The sequence below is a fragment of the Accipiter gentilis genome, chromosome 18, assembly GCF_929443795.1.
Source record: "Accipiter gentilis chromosome 18, bAccGen1.1, whole genome shotgun sequence".
In the NCBI taxonomy this organism is placed as follows: Eukaryota; Metazoa; Chordata; class Aves; order Accipitriformes; family Accipitridae; genus Astur; species Astur gentilis.
This window is the reverse complement of record NC_064897.1, coordinates 599460-617502: the sequence shown is the minus strand read 5'-3', so window position 1 is coordinate 617502 and position 18043 is coordinate 599460. Positions and strand designations below refer to the sequence as shown.

Below are 18043 nucleotides of genomic sequence, written 5' to 3'. Positions count from 1 at the left end.
AAACATGGAAAGAAATGTTTCTGTATATCTTTGTTTTGGTAAGTACAAAGTAGAATTTTTGTACTCTTTAGCCTATAATGGAGCCTTTGCAAAAGGCTCAGTAATGTAACAAATTATCAAGCTTTTCTTGATTAAAAACAAACAAAGAAAGCCCTGCTTCTTTGCTAGTTTGCTTGTTTCTTACTGAAGCAGTAAGTGTTGGGGTATCCAAATAGATTCAGTTCTAGAGAACTGGCTGTTTCTAGGTAACTAATGGCACAGAACACAGTTTGAGAAGTATATCTGAGCAATAAGGGGCAGTGGTTGTGGGGGAAAGACTAGTAATAAGAGCTAGGCATTGTTCTAATGGAAGACTAACCTGATACCATTTTAATATATTCTGAAACAGTTTGTCCTTTCCTGGTTATCATGCTTCAAAAAGTGTGTTGAGAAATTGAAGGCAGCTCAAAGAGGAGCCAATAGGTGAAATAAGGAGAATCATAGTACAGGGAGAAGGAGGCCAGACTAAATGAGTATTATTTCTTCTGGTGTAAAAATTTGTAATGTTCTAAATTTCTCTGAAAAGAAACTGTTCCCTTTTCTAGGTTTGCGTCAATATTGCTGTTTACAAGTGAATATAAGTCAATAGCTTCAGGAAGTTTCTTGGGAATATAAGTTCCATGTGGGTGATGGTTACTGAGAATGACACTTTCTGTTGTGTTTAGGCCCACAGTATGGAACAGTAGAAAGGGCTTGGTGTGCTTTTATGTCAGAAGCTGAAAAAGTGAGTGAACTACATCTAGAAGTAAAAGGTTCACTGATGAATGAAGACTTTGAAAAAATCAAGAACTGGCAGAAGGAAGCCTTTCATAAGCAAATGATGGGAGGATTTAAGGAAACCAAAGAAGCAGAAGATGGATTTAGGAAAGCTCAGAAACCCTGGGCAAAAAAGCTGAAAGAGGTACAGCAGTAGATTATGTATTAGATATCCTGTGTTACAATATATTAATGTCTCAAATCTCTATAAGGGAGTAAACTCCCTATTCTCTCTGCTGGACCCTCCTTTCTCAAAAAGATCTCTTGCTTTCTGTCCTCTTCTGAAAATAAGTATTTTTCTCTTGGTCTCTACTAATCTTGATGACTTAAGTGAAAATCTGGAAAAAGTGGAATTTAAGCTATCATTTTAACAGTATCTGATTTCATGCATTTGAAAGTTATGAATTGCTCAAAGGAATGAGCAGGGGAAAAGTATTTGTGGGTTTTTTTCCTTGTCATACAACATTATTCTTAAATAAGAGGCTTGTAGAAGAAGGGGAGCAGGAGAACATGGGCATGAAGAAAAAGCGTTCTATTGGGCACTTTCTGTAAACCTTTTCTTGAGTCTGTTCCACGCTTCTTTAAGCTGTATGAGTGACATTTCTTGTATGGTGAGAGAATGATGATTCATAAGTACTACAATAATTTCCTTACTTTCATTCTTGTGTATTGTTCATTCCTTGGCCTAAATGAAAAAAAAAAAAAAAAAAATTTTTTTTTTTCTTCAAAAAAAAGAAAGAACATCCTGAATCAAACCCTGACACTTTCTTCATTGCAACACAATTATAAGGCTAAACAATTCAGTTGATGGTTGTTTTATAAACTGTCGCAGATGCAAAGATTCAAATCTACTTTGTAGGTGGAAGCTGCAAAGAAAGCATACCATGCGGCCTGCAAAGAGGAGAAACTGGCTGTATCCAGAGAAACAAATAGCAAAGCTGATCCAGCACTAAATCCTGAACAACTTAAGAAATTACAAGACAAAGTGGAGAGAAGCAAACAAGATGTACTAAAGGTATACTGTATACTAACATACTGTTCATATGCAGTATTTTTAACCTATAGCTTGTGCATATTTAAGCTTTTTTTTTTCTTCTTCCTTAATGTGCTCTGGACTGCAGTGCAGCTCACTTTCAGTTACGGTCCTATACCAAAACTTAGAGTTTTCTTCAAAACATATGTGATTGCCAAGTTGTTCTTCTGTGAAGAATAGATTATGAATTGTCTCTATTTCATGTAGGTACTTTCAGCAGGGAAGGAAGCAGAATAAGACAGTGAAGTTCTAGGACAGATTTCTACTCATTTAGTAGTGAGGGTTGAGTTATTTCACTTGAGAGGCTGTGAGATAGGTGCTTAAAGCTTGCTGACAACATCTAAACTTATAGTCATTCTTGACTGCAGAATGCATTTTTTAAAAAAGTAAACTGATATAATCTATTTAAATAAAAGTAAATACAATTGCGGAAATGCCATTCTATTGTCCAGTTTGATTTCTCTCTTCAGTGGGCTGCTACCAAAAGGCTTTTCTTGTGTGACTTTGAATCTTCAAAGACATATTTTCCCTCTGAGAATGTTGTTCTGTGATCTGGAAGGCTGATGTTAAGTGGAGTGGGATGTTTAAATTCCTGTCTGCGGACTACTTCTGTAAATTAGTGTAGACTCTGAGGTTCTATCTGTTAACTGAGCTCACAGTGTACGCAACTTATATTCACAGGGATGCATACAATATTTGGGTTTTTTTGGTCATAACTCACAGCTGACTATGTAAATTACTGAATGGGAAAAGACAACACTTTGAAATTATTTGGAGATCTTTAAATAAGGGACCTGTAACTTGAAAGACTGCCTGGTCTGATTTACTCTGTGGCTCCTTTGGTTTTTATCTTTAGTATTACGTTAACATTTGTCATGGCTTCTGTTAAAAAGTCAGGTAAGAGGCTTAGAACTTTATTGTAACTGTTCTGCAGTTTTGTTGGATAACTCTCATCGTGACCTAAATTAGGTACTGTGGTCATGAAAAGAGAATGCATTTTGGGAACTTCTGGTCTAAATCTTGGCCATTACTACATTGATAAGTCTGTTATGTAGGGTAGTAATAAAATACTTTACTAATTGGTGTTTTTTTTTCCCACCCCCAGACAAAAGAAAAGTATGAAAAATCACTGAAAGAATTAGATAATGCCACTCCTCAATACATGGAAAACATGGAGCAGGTATTTGAACAGTGTCAGCAGTTTGAGGAAAAACGCTTACGTTTCTTTCGAGAAGTGTTGCTGGAAGTTCAAAAACACCTTGACTTGTCTAATGTTGCAAGGTAAAACTGTGTAAGACTTCAAAAACTAATGCTTAATACTCTTCAATGAAAAGTAATCCATAGTTCCAAGTAGATTAGAGTTTAGAATCTGATTTGTTTCTAATATGTTGCTTCAATTTGTTTAAAGTGTAAGTGAAAGAGCTTAATTCGTTTTGTCTAAGATCAGATTAGCATCTATCTTTAACGTTTACTAGTTTTATTTAACACAGTGTTAAATTAACCAAGAAACCCTCATTCTTGTTTTATTTTTATAATCAAATGTGTGCCAATTAGAAAGGATTCAGAGCCTAGGATCAAAGATTGGGAAAGGAGGGGTTTGGTGTACTATGCATCTTGCATGTTTATTGGAGAACAAGCTAGAATTTACTAGTGTAAGACACATGAACTTCACAGCATAAAAACATCTCTTGTTAAAATATGAGAGCTCAGTCTCAAGTAATTACCTTAACTAGGGGATAAATGTTGGTTGATAAATTGGTTGACTGTCGCTGAAATCTTGTCCATCTTAATTTTAAAGTCTGCTCTTTATACTGTGGTATGGATAAAGCATGTCTTTTATTTTACTTTGTTCTTTCTGCCTGGATCCTCCTCGCTACTTTCCAAGAAATCTAAACTTCTGCTAGTGAACTAAAACCAGAGCTCATACAGCTTATTTTGTCAGACCGTGTGGCATGTCATCACTACTACAGGCCATTTTGATGCTAAGCTACTTCAGTATGTCAGCAAGCCAGTGGTTATAATGTTTTTGTTTTCTCTTGCATTTGAGAAGACAGACATTGGAATACCTGCAGCAAATGCTGTAACACTAGTGGAATTTTACATCCCACTTGCAACAGCAGAGTTTCTTGTGCACTCTGGTTGGCACTTCAATTAAAAGGAGACAAGTGTGTTCCTGGCCAGCTGCTCATTTCTGTTCCCTCTTCTGCTAGTGTCAAAACTCTTATGGTAGTCCAACCAGTGGAATTAAGGAGCTGATCAAGGTAACCTAGGGCAAGAAGAATCTAATTTGGTTTTAACCCTGATTAGTGTTCCAAATTGACTTGCTGTGCAGTCACACGAATGTTAGCGCTGGCATAAGTGAAGGGGGTGACATAGGGGCAAGAACAAATACAGAGCAAGCAATAGGTAAGGGCAAGATCACTTATTTCAGCATCATTATCATTCTGGGTTGCTTCAAAGTTCTTATGGAACTGCTGTGGAAGGCAGTTTCTTTTTACACTCAGAGTAGATAGATAGGAGTGCTGCCCATTTGAATTCGGTTTAATCAGGTTGAAAGAAACTACAGAACAGAAATAAATGAGAAATAGTTGATTTAAAGGGCAGGGGTGGGGGAAGACTACAGAAGATGACCAAGTGGAGAGGCAATGATTTCCTCTTAAGATACGCAAGAGGTTCAGGATTAGTGTCTTATGGTATGTTAATAAGGTGTGAACAAAGAAAAGAACTATTAGGATAAAACTAGGGATAAAGCAATTGTAACTGTTCGTCTATTTCCTAATCTCTGCCTCTTTGAATACACAGAGATTAAAAGTGTAGAATAAACTCCCAAAAGGAAGTCTGATTTTTTAACTTTCTTAAGACTAATAATGCTGAAGAGCACAGTCCAGAAAATAGCCCGGCCTGGTTTTCTACAGATGCAGACCTCCAGTTTATCGTTATTTAACTGATGGCTAGTGAGTCATCTGAAATTATTTATTCCATTTCTCAAAATACGTGCCTTTCTATTGCTTAAATGCTTTCAAAGAACCACTGATGTAAAACAAACTAACAAACAAAAACCAAAAAAAAAACCCACAAAAAAAACCCCAAACATACCACATACATGTTAGTCAAGTAATATATAGAAATTGAAAAATTTGGAAGTATATTGAGAAAGTTTGATTCCTTGACAATGTAGCACTAATGAATTCTAGTTCTAAATTTTGTGTGACTTGGTCTGGAAGGATTTCCCCAAATTCTCTCTAGCTTGAATACAGACTAGCAGTTCTGCATCTCTTATTTTTAGCCTTGTGGGTGTTGTGTTAAGACCTCTTTATACTCCTTTTTTTTGTATAAAACAATTGTATTTGTATTCACAGCCTGTAGAGCAAATACATCATGTGTATGGCCTAGAATCAGGGGATCAAAGTTGTATCTGCACCATGACTTCTATTCTGTAAAATGTTATACTTATGAGAAGTCAACTTTAATGAAAACCAGACTAAGAGTTAAGTAAAAGTAGTAAGGTTCTTTTTTATAGTATTTGATATTTTGTATAAATAGTATAGTTAGCAATATCATAGAGTACCTCAAACAATAAAAGCAGCTAGCAGATATTATACCTGCACAGGAAAATGTTTAATCCATTTAACTCCGCTTCAGGCTTGAGATTTTTATAATTATTTATAATTCCCATTGGATTAAGACAGGAGTTTTCATAGAATGCTATGGATTTATCACAAAACCAGTTTCTACTGTTTTGTGGGCAAGCTTTTAAATTCAAGAAACTTCAGGATTGGCATTCAGTAATTTAAATACATTTGTATGTAAATCCTACATTTAATGACAGCCCATTAAGTTACTTTACACAAGAGTCAGAATTCTAAAAGCTTGGCAAATAAGGATTTTATGTTTTTGTGAACTTCCAGCAAGTAAGCTTGCTGGACTACTATTCTTCGTTGACAGGCAATGAATAGGTCTGTCATAAAGTTTTAAAAAGTCTGTCTTGATGTAAGGGGTTTTTTCAATACTGTTGTGAACTTTGAAAAATTTTTTTTTTTAATTTGACTAGGGGATTTGCCATGTTTCTGAATGTTATACTAAATTCAAAGGCAAATCTGTTTTGCAGTTACAAAAATATCTACCGTGAACTGGAACAGAATATCAAAACAGCAGATGCTGTGGAAGACTTGCGGTGGTTTAGAGCTAATCAAGGTCCAGGGATGTCAATGAATTGGCCTCAGTTTGAGGTAAGGTCAGAGTACTTAAAACCCAGTTTTGTTTTGTCTATTTTTTCCTCTTTGCTTTTTGTCATATTCCTTTCTGGGTGTAACTCTTAAATTCGGGCTTCTAGCAGTGATTTTTTTTGTTGTTGTTGTTTTTACAAGTCATAGTAGTTTTCTTTTCTTGATTTCCATTGGGTCTCCTCATCCTCCAACTTTTGGAGGTGATTGTATCAGGCACCTATTTAAAGAGAAAAGGGGTAAAACAGGAAACTATAGTGATTTTTCTTTTTTAAGTTAAAGTCATTACTGAGCTCATTAGTAAGCCATGGTTTAGTTGATACACCTGTATATGTTATCCTATATGTTTTTACTTCTCCCCTTTGGTGTCAGACTTCAATTTGAATCTCCTCGCTGTTAGCATGTAATTATAGCGTAGGCAGCAAAGACTTTGAAAAAGTTTGAACTAAATACTTCAGTCAGTTCTGAAAATTGGTATTTATAAGTCTTAACTAGTTTTTTTGAGTAAAAAAAGTTCCACCTTTAACCAGTTGGTAATTTTACTGCTGAATGCCATCTTCAAAAGAAAGGAGATTTTTGAAGTAGTGTTCTGCTAACATAGCTTACAAGAAACAAGTACCAGAATGTATCAGTGCAGATCATACTATCAAAGTATCAAATATCTGGAACTGAGATGAGTTTGTGTGACCAGAATCAGGGATTTAGTTGATATAATTTCTAGGCATTAAATTAATGGAGTGGAAGCATCAACTCTGGAGTGTTCACTGTTCCCTTATTAACCATAATGGAAAATATCACTTGTTTTTAAAATATTGAGTAACTTTTGATTAGAAGGTTTGAGGAAGAAAGCTCGTAACAGTACTGCAGAATTTCTTTGCCGAAACACTGAACTACAGTTACTTCTGCATGGGGAAATTATCATCGTTTTCCATAAGCATTATAATTAACAGATTAAATACTGTTGCTACTATTTTTCTAATCAAGTTTTTTCTCATTTACATGCTACAAGGATGATGTAAGTAAAAAAAAAAGTCATGATCAAATGAATATGAAATTGCATTATAAACTGCAAATATGCTTAGGTCAGTGGTCTATATACTATGGTAACTCAGAAATCCAATATGTATCTGTACAAAGTTAAAATGATGAACTATCTCTGAAAAGTTGGCCAGAAATCACTGAAGACTGACTGACTGTTCTACATGTATAAAGCAGTAGTAATAGCAACTCGCAAAATCTTCTTTTCCTGTTAAAAATACTTATCTCAAACGCTACCTTTTGTATAGCAAACTATCTTCTGACTTCTTTTTACCTTTAACTCTTCTGAGATGAAAAATGCCTCAGCATAGGATATTTGCTGGCATCCAGCTTGTTCTCTGTTGGTTCCTGCTTTATATCAGTATGCAGCTTAGTTTGACTTGATAGGGAGAAGTTGTGTTTAGGTCTCATCATTCCTGTCTGTCTGCCTTCTAAAAACATCTGAATTGTTGTGTTGATTTGAGCCTTAACTTTTATGGATGGCTTTTAAGGACAATAAATTTCACTAAATCTAGAGGTGAAGTACCTTAGGGGCTCAAATCTTAGGGACAGGAGAAGTATTATACAAGTAGTTTAAAAATTAGCTGCTTCGTAGGTTATACTTGGACGACTTCTTGAGAAGTAAGCCCTGTCTTAAATTAGATTATAATAACCTTTTTAAATCAAATGTAAGGTTTACCTTTTAAAGCCAGATGTCTTGGCGTTATTTGAAACAGTAAGCCCTCTCAATACAACTTAAAGATCTGCACTGGCCAGCTCCTTTGATTTCTCCAGTTATATGCCAGATATCTGGTATTTTAAGTCTTTTCAAGGTATTCAGAATACTATGCAGGCAAGTACAGGTAACCTTGGGATTTTGCAAGTAGCACAGGTATCTGCATAGCTAGGGTAGGAACTAGATCCAGAACTATAACTGAAACATTTAGAGTAACTTATCTTTTTTAATAATTATTTGTACTGTTGTATGTATAAATGTGTGTTCCATTACTCAGCCTGCAAATTAAATGTGATAATTGCTTGTTCAATTAAATTTCTCAATCACATTTTGCATTCATTGATAGGAGTGGTCTGCAGATCTGAATCGCACTCTCAGTAGAAGAGAGAAGAAGAAGGCTTCTGATGGAGTGACTCTGACTGGTATTAATCAGACGGGAGATCAAGTTTCACAGCCTAACAAACATAGCAGGTATTTTGTTTTTCATGCCTAAAAAGACTATTTGGAAAGGATTGTTAACTTCAAGAACACCAAGCTCTACAGGATCAAAAAGTTGCTGTCCAACCAAATGTTAATTATCTGTGAGCATTTTTAGCGATTGTGCAGCTCACAAAATATTTTGAGAATTATTCTCCATTTTACAGTTCTCTTTCTATTGGGAATTAAAAGAAACCAAACTTCATGAGAAACTGCACTTTCTGTAGCTAATCTGGTAGTTAGTCTGTTGCTACCTTCCCATTTCTAGAAATGACAATTATACTTTGAAATTGTAGCTTGCAAAACGTTTAGTCACTTTAGAATTCTGGATGTGATTAATACAAAACTGTTAACATAAGCTGCTTTAGAAAGGAATGAAACTGGCTAGAAAAATCATACTGCCTTTTATTGCAGGCAGTAAGAAAAAGAAATTATGGTACACGAAGGATATTCTAATTCTGGACAAATGTATTGTATGAGAGACTTTCTGAACTTTCTTGGGTCTTATGCTACACTTGATAGATGTTTGGTTTTTCATTTGGTGGTTTTTGGGTTTGTTTGGGGTTTTTTTGGCTGGAGAAGGGGTCTGCTAAGAAACTACTTAGTGGGACACCAATGACTGTTTTACTTTTAAACAGATAGGGTCGCCATAATGCTCTTTCTTTTCCAAATTAGCAGTCTTAGTGTCCAGAGTAACACAGTGCAGTCAGTACAATCAAGTTACAATCCCTTTGAAGATGAAGAAGATACTGGGAGTACTGTCAGTGAAAAGGAGGACAATAAGATCAAAAAGTTGGTGAAATGTTGTTTTTTAATTGTTTTCACACTTGCACTTTCTCTATCCAGGGTTTTCTGGTTTTGGTTTCTATAACACTATGCCGGTCAGTGCATGAAGTCCTTTTGAGTGGTTATGTAAGCAACACTGTAACCTAACTTGTCTTTCCTAACAGATGCCATATCTGTTGCCCTGATCTTTGGTTTGAAACAACTGGTGTTATTGGCAGTTGCTAACAGAACTGCTGTTGCTTTTTTCCTTCCTATAGCAGTCCTATAAAAATGTTAAAACCAACGGGTTTTTCTAGTGAAACTACTTCTGGAGCTTTACTGCTCTGTGTGTTCTCACTGAATAAATCTGCTTTTACGATTGCTTTCTTTTTATTTAGGACCTTCTCAAACAGCTGCCTGTTGCTTCAGTATGCACACCTAGGGTTGTCATAGCACTCTCTTAAATGGCATGTGCATGCTCAACAGTGAACTTTTCTTTAAGTGATCAAGTTGTTGCAGTATAATGAAGCTTCGTTACTGGTGGATTGCAACATACAAAAAGTGTTGAAAGCTATTGTAGAGGTGCATAGAGGTTTGGGAGGAAGGTTGCGCTAAACAATGTAAATGTCCTATCCTAAACCAGATCGTTCCTCTCATCTACTGCCTGCCCACCTTTTACCTTTCTAAAGTAAATAATCGCATGGATTATATAGATTTCTTGATAGAGAAGTTTTGGAGTTTGTGGGGAGCTTATCTTTAATATCTTTTTTCTTTTGCCTTTTTCTAACTTTGTAAATGTATTGCAAGAAAATTTTTTTTTAATGAGGCATTGTCTGCTAAAGATAGAGAAGATACCAGCAATGAAGTTTCAAAACTGGGCCTTAGAGTGGACTTTAAGCTTAATTAGAGGAACTGGTATCTTAGTGGTATTTCCAGTGTCCTATTTTAAGAGCAGAAAAGAATAATTTAAAAATTGTTTTCAGTGTTAGCAGCTATGAAAAAAACCAAAGCTACCCCATAGATTGGTCTGATGAAGAGTCCAATAATCCCTTCTCTTCCACTGATGCAAATGGAGACACCAATCCATTTGATGAAGATACCTCTCCTGCAATGGAGGTGAGAGTACGTGCACTCTATGACTATGAGGGCCAAGAGCAAGATGAACTCAGCTTTAAAGCTGGTAAGTTTACAGCATTCACTTTAACATATTTATCAAAAGGAGAAAGGGGGGGGGGGGGGAGGTGTTTTTCTCTTCAGGTTTTATTTTCTGAAGTCCCCTGTTTCTCTGAATGTACAACTCCACTTAGAGGATCCTATCTAACCCTCACCCCTCCTGATAGTGCTTCTTAGTATCCCCTGTTTGGAAGCACTGGCTTCTAATCTGTTTGGAATGTGTTTGGGTTGCATCTGTTTGGGTTATTCCTTTCTTACCATCTTGTGTTAAACAAAATGAGCTGCAGAATTGATAATCCTATCTCCTCCTTCTCTTAGTTGGTTACAGTAACAGCTGCTGCTTTTAGCTTTCCAGAAATGCCAACGCTACAAAGTTTGTTTTTTAAAAGGAAAAGACCGCAGCAGCTAATCTTAAAACAATATCTAATCAACTGATACTTCTTCTGTTTAAATTGGAAGCATCCCTTTTTTGGCCTCCAATTTCCTACAAGTGCTAACTTTTTAAGGTTGAAAACTTTAGTCATGGACACGTAATTTCTTCTCTCTTTCCATCCCCCTTCAGTGTATGTTAAGCACAGTAATTGTCTTGACCTGTGTTTTTTTTAATCTTACATTATGTTACAGTACACTGACTATACATCTGCCTTCTTAGGATGTGGTGGTTTTTTCCTTTTTTTTTTACATTTTATCTTGCTGCTATGGGAGTTGAGAGAACACAATTGAGGCTACTGACAGCAGAAACCCATGCACAGTATGTTTGTACACATGTGAAGCTGGCACAGGGGTATGATGGCAGCATGCCGTGGACGTTGTGGCCTTCAGTTTGTCTGGGCTAGTTCTACGAGTTGTTGTGTGCTGAGCAAGTGCCTGGGCATCATACTCAGCCCCCAAACCAGGAGACTTCCAAGTTTTTAATAATCTGGCCAGCCTGGAGGCAGCACCCTCTAGTGATGAAAGGTGAAAGCTACACCTTGTCCATGCTTTCGAACCCTGATTTCAGCCAATTATTCTACTCTTTCCCAGAATTGCACATGAAAAGTTTACTAACCAGGAATTCCAGAACAAGATTGCACAAGTAGTTTAGCAAAAGCAAACAGAACTTCAGTTTGTGAAAATGAGATAGGCAGTCTCATTGATCTTGTCTCTTCCCGTTTGCTTGTCATTTATTCCCTTCTCCTGTAATAGCTTAGTTGTAGAGGAAGAACAGGATTCAAGTGTTGAAAAAAAGTTTGAGAACTTTTGGTTCTACTTCCCTTTCAGCTGGGGTATCTAAGTAGTATGCTACTTCTACACCATCTATTATGGGTCTTAGATGGATGTTACAGCTGAAAGTTAATAATGTAGCTAGTCAGAGAACTGCTAGACTTCCATTCTGCTTATAGAGAAAGGTGCTGCTCAGAACAGTGTATTTCTAGGTCATATCCTAAATGCAGTTTGTGGTTTTTAAACTAAAAAGCCCCAAAACTCAGGTGGTAGTGCTCCTGCCTTTCACTCGCCTTGCTCCTTTCTCAGTAGTGAAACTCTATACATCTCACTTTTCTTCTTTGTAGAAAAGTATTATAGGCTTCTGGAGAGGAGGAATGGGTTGGTTTCTCTATTAACTTTGCTGGTTTGTGCCCTGACAGAAGGACAGTACTAACAAAATATGTGGAGCTTTCTCTGGAATGCACAGCAGCTAAAATTATTCTTCATTCTGTAGACTTTAACTGCTCCTTTTTTCTCAGCAGGGGATGCAAGTATGCTAATCCTCTTGAAATATATATGTTGTGCCTGTGAAGCAACAGGGTGGCATTCCAAGGGGTTACAGTAACGGGCCTTTCAGTGGCAAAACTATGCAATGTTTATACGCACAGATGTTAAATACAAAGTTTGGTATTCTGTGCTTCAGTAGCAGCTGTGTGACTTGCATTAAACTATTTGAACCAGGTGGTTCTCAGTGTGAGGTCTGTAGAAATAAAGTACAGGAAGTATGAACTGAGATGTACGTACACTTAACTTAAAAATAGCTTAATACCTTTGAAGGAAGAGCATTAAAGTACATTATAACACCAAATGACATGATTTTATCAATCATAGGAAAAGGATGACATGCTAGGCTATGAATCTCCTTACAGAAGCCGAATTATCGTATGGCTATAGTCAAACTTAGTTTTTAGGTAGAAGTATTAGTGTGACTAGGTTTACACTGAACATACAAAAGACTAAGGGAAAAAAATCACCAGGTTGTGCAGGAGCCCATTTAAAAAGTACTCACTTCTGTGCTCCTACATAGACTATGCCTAGACTCCTAAGCAGCTATCAACAGAGGATTAATGCATTTTAGGGATCAGTTTAAATGTACTCAGATATTCTCAGATAGGATTTCCTTGGGTATTCAAAGAATTTGGCTACAAAGCTTTTGCGATCACTTCTAGGTACATGCTGTAGAATATATGCTCTGCACAGTGTCCATCAAACGTACTTTAATACATGAAACTCCTTTTTATTAGTGGAATACTTTATACATCTGGTGGGTTTTTTCTTGGTAAACAACTGTGGGAGTCTTCCAAAGAGGAAGAATAACTTTGTTTATTCATATCTTGTGAGAGGTTTTATAATTGTGTAACAGGATAGGACATAACCATCTACCATATGTATCTCTCACCCTACTGTCTCTCTGCTGTGGCTGAGAATAAATAGCTACGGTAAATGTAGACCATGCAATGTTATCAAAATGTGTTATTGTATATGCTATCTTTATCACAGTTGTTAGACTGTTTTCATTGTAACTGTTGTGCAGATGACATTAAAAGTGGTAATATTTTCAAAGATCACCAAGATCACTGAGTTTCCAAGTCCTAGCTTTTAATACAAGTACAACATTGGGGCTTACTGTTAATGCAGTGTGGCTTTTTGATAGTCATTGTTTTCACTGTTTATTAGCATACACTGCATAGAAGTAGTAGAAAAGCTTGAAATTGTATACTGTCTCATTCTGCAGCACTAGAAACGGTGGAAAAAATTGTAAATTGTCTCCATAAGCCAAGTACAGTCTGCAATACCAGACATTTGTTCATAATGTTCTTTCATTAGTTATCTGGTAAACTTACAAACTAGAGGAGATGAGGCTTTAATCTTTTTTATCTAACAGAGGAGCCATTGAAGCTAGATATTTTGTGGAGATTTAATATGAAGCTTGTCCATTTCTACCAAAGAATTTATAGTCCCCAGGCTAGTTCAGGTTCTCCTAAATGATACCAAGACTCTGGATATTCATAGCCATTTGGGACTGTATTAAGTGGTTAATATCTTCAGCATGTATTTCCTATTGCTAACTAAGATGAAACACAAATCAATTTTATCTAGGGAAATAATTTGACACAAACAAGTTGTACAAGGAAATAATTGTTACTTAATGTAGCCTTTTTTGCTTGGCTGAGGTGGACGTTCATTTGCTTATATACAGCATCTTGGAGTCTGCAGACTTTCTAATGCCACAGTATTTCCTGAGGATGTAGAAGATTAGATGTGCATGATAATCAAAATGAGGTTATGTTATAGTTCCTAAGTGCCTGAATGGATAATCAGCGTCAGCTTTTGCTGTGTAAGTTAGGAAGCAAATTCTGAGTTCTTTTTTTCTGGAGCTACAACTGTATATCAACTTCCAACAACATAAAGCTAGAACAGTAAAAGGGGAAATTAAATCCCAATGCTTGTATTTCTTAAAAAGACGAGGAAAAGAGAGAGAGAGAGAGAAATGTAACAAAGTTTAAGGTAGAAGATTCCTTTAATCTTTCTGCATCACAACCTAGTATACACTGAAAAGCTGCTAGTATAATTTAAGGCATGGCAGTAAAATTCTCTTGATTTTATTTTTTTTTTTGTAGCATTTTCCTCCTTATGTTCCACAAATTCTTAGAGGCATATATACCGACAGTAAGCCTAACAAAACATTTATTTCACTTGCACTGACATTTTGCTGAGGGTCATAAATGTTGTTTAGCGGTAGTTGTACTATCTGCAACTATCTTCGACTATTCACGCCCTTTAGATATATGGGTGTCTTTGATCTTATAGTGAAATAACACTGCATATAGTTTCAAAAGTTTGCATTCTTTATTGTGCTTTAAAAAATGCTATGACCTTTTTGAAACGTAATCAATGTAATGTTTTAGTTTCAAAGTAGCTTGCTGCTTCTCATTTTCTTGAAATTGGGGGGCCTTTCATCCCATATGCAGATCTGGAGTGGTATTCTTGGTATCAAAAGCATGAAGAGCAAAGAAGGGAGGGTTTCTACTGGGGCCTGGGGTGGGCAGGGGAAGAAAAGGGGACGTGTCATATCTTCCTGGTATTACTTCAAAGGTTACAGTTCATTAACAATGTTCATTCTTTGTTCAGGGGATGAGTTAACTAAAATGGAGAATGAAGATGAGCAGGGTTGGTGCAAAGGACGTCTGGACAACGGACAAGTTGGTTTATACCCAGCAAACTATGTAGAACCGATCCAGTGACAAAGGACAAAGTTAATAAAGAAGTGTTACAAAAGCTCTGTAGGCCTGTACAGTATATATTTAAAGTTGAGAGGAAGCTGAATGATGTATAGAGTGTATATATTTTAATGAAAAGGTGAGAGCTTGATACTGAAATCATGGTGATTTAAAGACAAAAGTTTGAACTAATAATTTGACATTGTTTTCACAACTTGTGCACAATGTAAAGGAAGGGGGTTAGGTTGAAAAAAATAGTATGATAGGAAAAATACTTTTTAAGCTTTTTCTTCCCACATGGTCTGTTAATTGTGAATCCTAAACATTTTTGCATTTTCTATGCTTGTGCCTCACCCTACCCTAGGTATGTGGCTTATGCTCACTTTTGTTTAATCAGTTATTTTAAGTGACCTTCAGTAACTTGCAACTTGAATTTTAAAGATTATAGTTGATTTTCTATTTGTTCTTAGCGATGTCTGAAAGATGCAGTATTTTTTTATTTAAATGCTACATAGTTAAGCACCTTTTTGTATGCTTGGATTTATCTTTACTTAAATTATGTCATAGATTTAGTCACCAGTTGACTGAATGTAAACTCTTTCCATGTTGTAGTAATCTTTCTATGTTGTCAGCATGGCTTGAAGTTGTAAAACAAATACTGTATTTAATAAATATCTGTTACAGGAGGTTTTTTGTAGCAGAGATATCTGCAGGTGTCATGGGTTGGGATTCTATTATGAATGTTGTTTATGTGGTTTGACACTTAAACTAAGAGTTTTCCATCTAGATCTTAAATGGCACTCAAAGATGAATTATGCATAAATCCCAGAATACTAGCTATTTCCAGCACGTTTGCAGGGAAACAAAATAATCTCCTTTAAACCGCTAATGACTTTTGGGTGGTTTGAAATGTTAAATCTGTGAAGGCTAATTTTTTTGAACAGAGAAGACTGTAAAATAGACTAAATGCTTTTTATTAAGAGCATATCTATGTTGTGTATATGTACATATAATTTGATATTCCAAAATATAAAGAGCATGGCTATTAGTTATCAAGCCTTTCAATGTCAATAAGATTCAGACTATTTTAAGAGTTTAAATTATAGGTATATTTAAATCTGCTTTCCTGCCATATTTGTTACTATACCATAGACAAAGTATTCTGTGATTAGATTTTCAGAAGTACAGTAAATACAGTAACATACTCAAAATCAGTATTTGTGCATAAATCTGTGGGTTAAAATATAAACTAGCTTTAGTCCTTACCTGGATTATTGTAGCAGAACACTGTAAAATCTACATTTGTTTGCAGTTACAACTCGGCCATCTGTAATCATGTCAAATAATATGCATTTGTGACACTTAAAACTGGGTTGTAAAATTACAGCAGATTTGTGTTTAAAAAAACCTTAAATATCAGGTAAGTAGATATACTTATGTTAGGAAGCTACACTGTAATGAAGCTAACAAACCTGTTTTGAGGTAACTATAGAACACCGTTGGTAGTCTTGGACTTTATCATTTGCTTTTTGAGCTTATAGATTTAGTCATCGTTTTCAATGAATCAAAATGTACAAGCTTAGAAAGTGGATGTATATATATGTCTGTCACGGAAAACTTACCAACATAATTGTTCATCCACAAGACGGTTACTAAAATTGTCAGGAATTACTGGTTTGGGTCTCTGTATTGTAAAATACTTTAGAAAACAATAAAATCTGTTAATCTCTTAAATACACAGAATGTACCTTTTACTATTTCAGTGTATGTGAAAACAGTCCTATGAAGCAAATAATCTGTGCATTTCATTGCAATTCAAGGTGACAAAATCTGCACTGTCTAAAAGAGCCATAAAGAGAATTAGGACATTAGTGGCATTGTGCTGTTAACAAAAAAGGGGAGGTGCAGTGCGTAGCAGCTCTTGGCAAGACATTCTAGCAAAATCTTTATGGAAGAAGAGGAGACTATGTCTTTTTGGGTATGCAGAATCTACTGTGATGCTGCTGTGATGTAGTCAAGTCTGATATAACTTGGGTGAACAGCTAGGGGTTTGGTTTTTTTTTTTTAATAATATCTGAATCTCTTCTGCCTTTGAGTTTTCTGGTTGACTGACAGTGATTAATGTAGTAGTGTTTGTGATGGCTAGCTGAAAGTTTATCTTGTCTCCCCCATCCATACTGCATCTTTTAATCTAAATAAAGTACTAGGTCTTTATGCTGGCTGTCCAATTCAGTGAAGGCACCATGGAATCCAAGTGGGTCTCTAATTCAATGGAATCCTAGAGATCTTTAGTCCAGTGTCCTATTTAAAGCGCAGTCAACTCTGCATTCAGACCAGGTTGCTCAGGCCTTTGAGCTCGTCTGAAAAACTTCCAAACCTCTCTGTTCCAATTCTTACAATGTTTAATTATATTTTTTCCCCATTTTATTTGTGATTAGAACCTGCCCTATTGCAATTTATGACTGTTGAGTGTCATTCTGCTGGGCTTGGATGGAGCCTGGCTCTGTCAGTTTGGTAGCCTCCTCATAGGTGCTGGAAGGCTGCTCTTGGGAGCCCTAGACTAATCTCTTCTCCAGGCTGAACAAGCCCCATTCCCTTAGCCTCTCCTCACAGTGCTCCAGCCCCCTCACATCCCTCCACTGTACTTGCTCAAGTTTATCAGGATCTTATACTAAATGTGGGTGGGGAGGGTGTCCAAAACCAGACAAAGTCTTCCATAATACTGAGTAGCAGAAGCTAATGGCAAACTTACTTATAAAACATTTTAAAAGTAATAAAGTATTTTTATTTGACTGCTAAAAAGTATAAACAATAGGCTATTTTAAGTGCTTGAAGCTCTTAGCAGATTTAATTTCAATGAGAATTTTGGTTAACAGACTTGGATTTGGTCAAATGAAAACTGTTAGTTGCATCCTCATTTTGAATGGACAGCTGTTTACCTTGCACAGATGAATTCAGTTGAGAATTTTGCTTTAAGAACATGGATCTTGCCTCATTATCTAGTATATAAAGTTTGCATATACTCATCATAACCAAATTTAGAATGAGAATGCAAAGGTGGTTACCTAGCCCAGCCAGGGAACCTCAAAGCAGGTCCAGTTAGAGCAGGTTGTTCAGGCCTTGTCCAAATGAGTCTTGAACATCTGCAAGGATGAAGAGTCCACCGCCTTTCTGAGCAGCCCGTTTTAGTGGTTCATCACTTTCACCATGAGGAATTTTTTTCCTTATGTGTATCAGAATTTCTCATGTTTCCTCTTGCACTTCGCTTGTGTATCTTTAAGAGTCTAGCACCAGCTTTCTCTATGCTTTTCCATTAGGTAGCTTTAGCCTGCTAGCTACACTTGTACTAATACAGCCT

At 36.2% G+C, this 18043-nt stretch overlaps 1 protein-coding gene across 3 annotated transcripts in view; it reads left to right on the top strand.

Moving 5' to 3' along the window:
* The window catches only part of PACSIN2 (protein kinase C and casein kinase substrate in neurons 2), a 69228-nt gene extending 52502 nt beyond the window's left edge, over window positions 1-16726 (top strand). For 2 of the 3 annotated variants that reach the window (XM_049821715.1, XM_049821716.1), the window contains exons 4-11: window positions 705-940; window positions 1655-1810; window positions 2934-3109; window positions 5937-6057; window positions 8151-8275; window positions 8957-9073; window positions 10030-10226; window positions 14597-16726. In XM_049821715.1, coding sequence (XP_049677672.1) covers window positions 705-940; window positions 1655-1810; window positions 2934-3109; window positions 5937-6057; window positions 8151-8275; window positions 8957-9073; window positions 10030-10226; window positions 14597-14709 — 1241 coding nt within the window. In that variant the 3' untranslated portion in view covers window positions 14710-16726. The remainder of the gene's footprint in view (window positions 1-704; window positions 941-1654; window positions 1811-2933; window positions 3110-5936; window positions 6058-8150; window positions 8276-8956; window positions 9074-10029; window positions 10227-14596) is intronic. The other variant, XM_049821717.1, reaches the window with a different exon arrangement.
* The last annotated feature ends 1317 nt before the right edge of the window (window positions 16727-18043 follow it).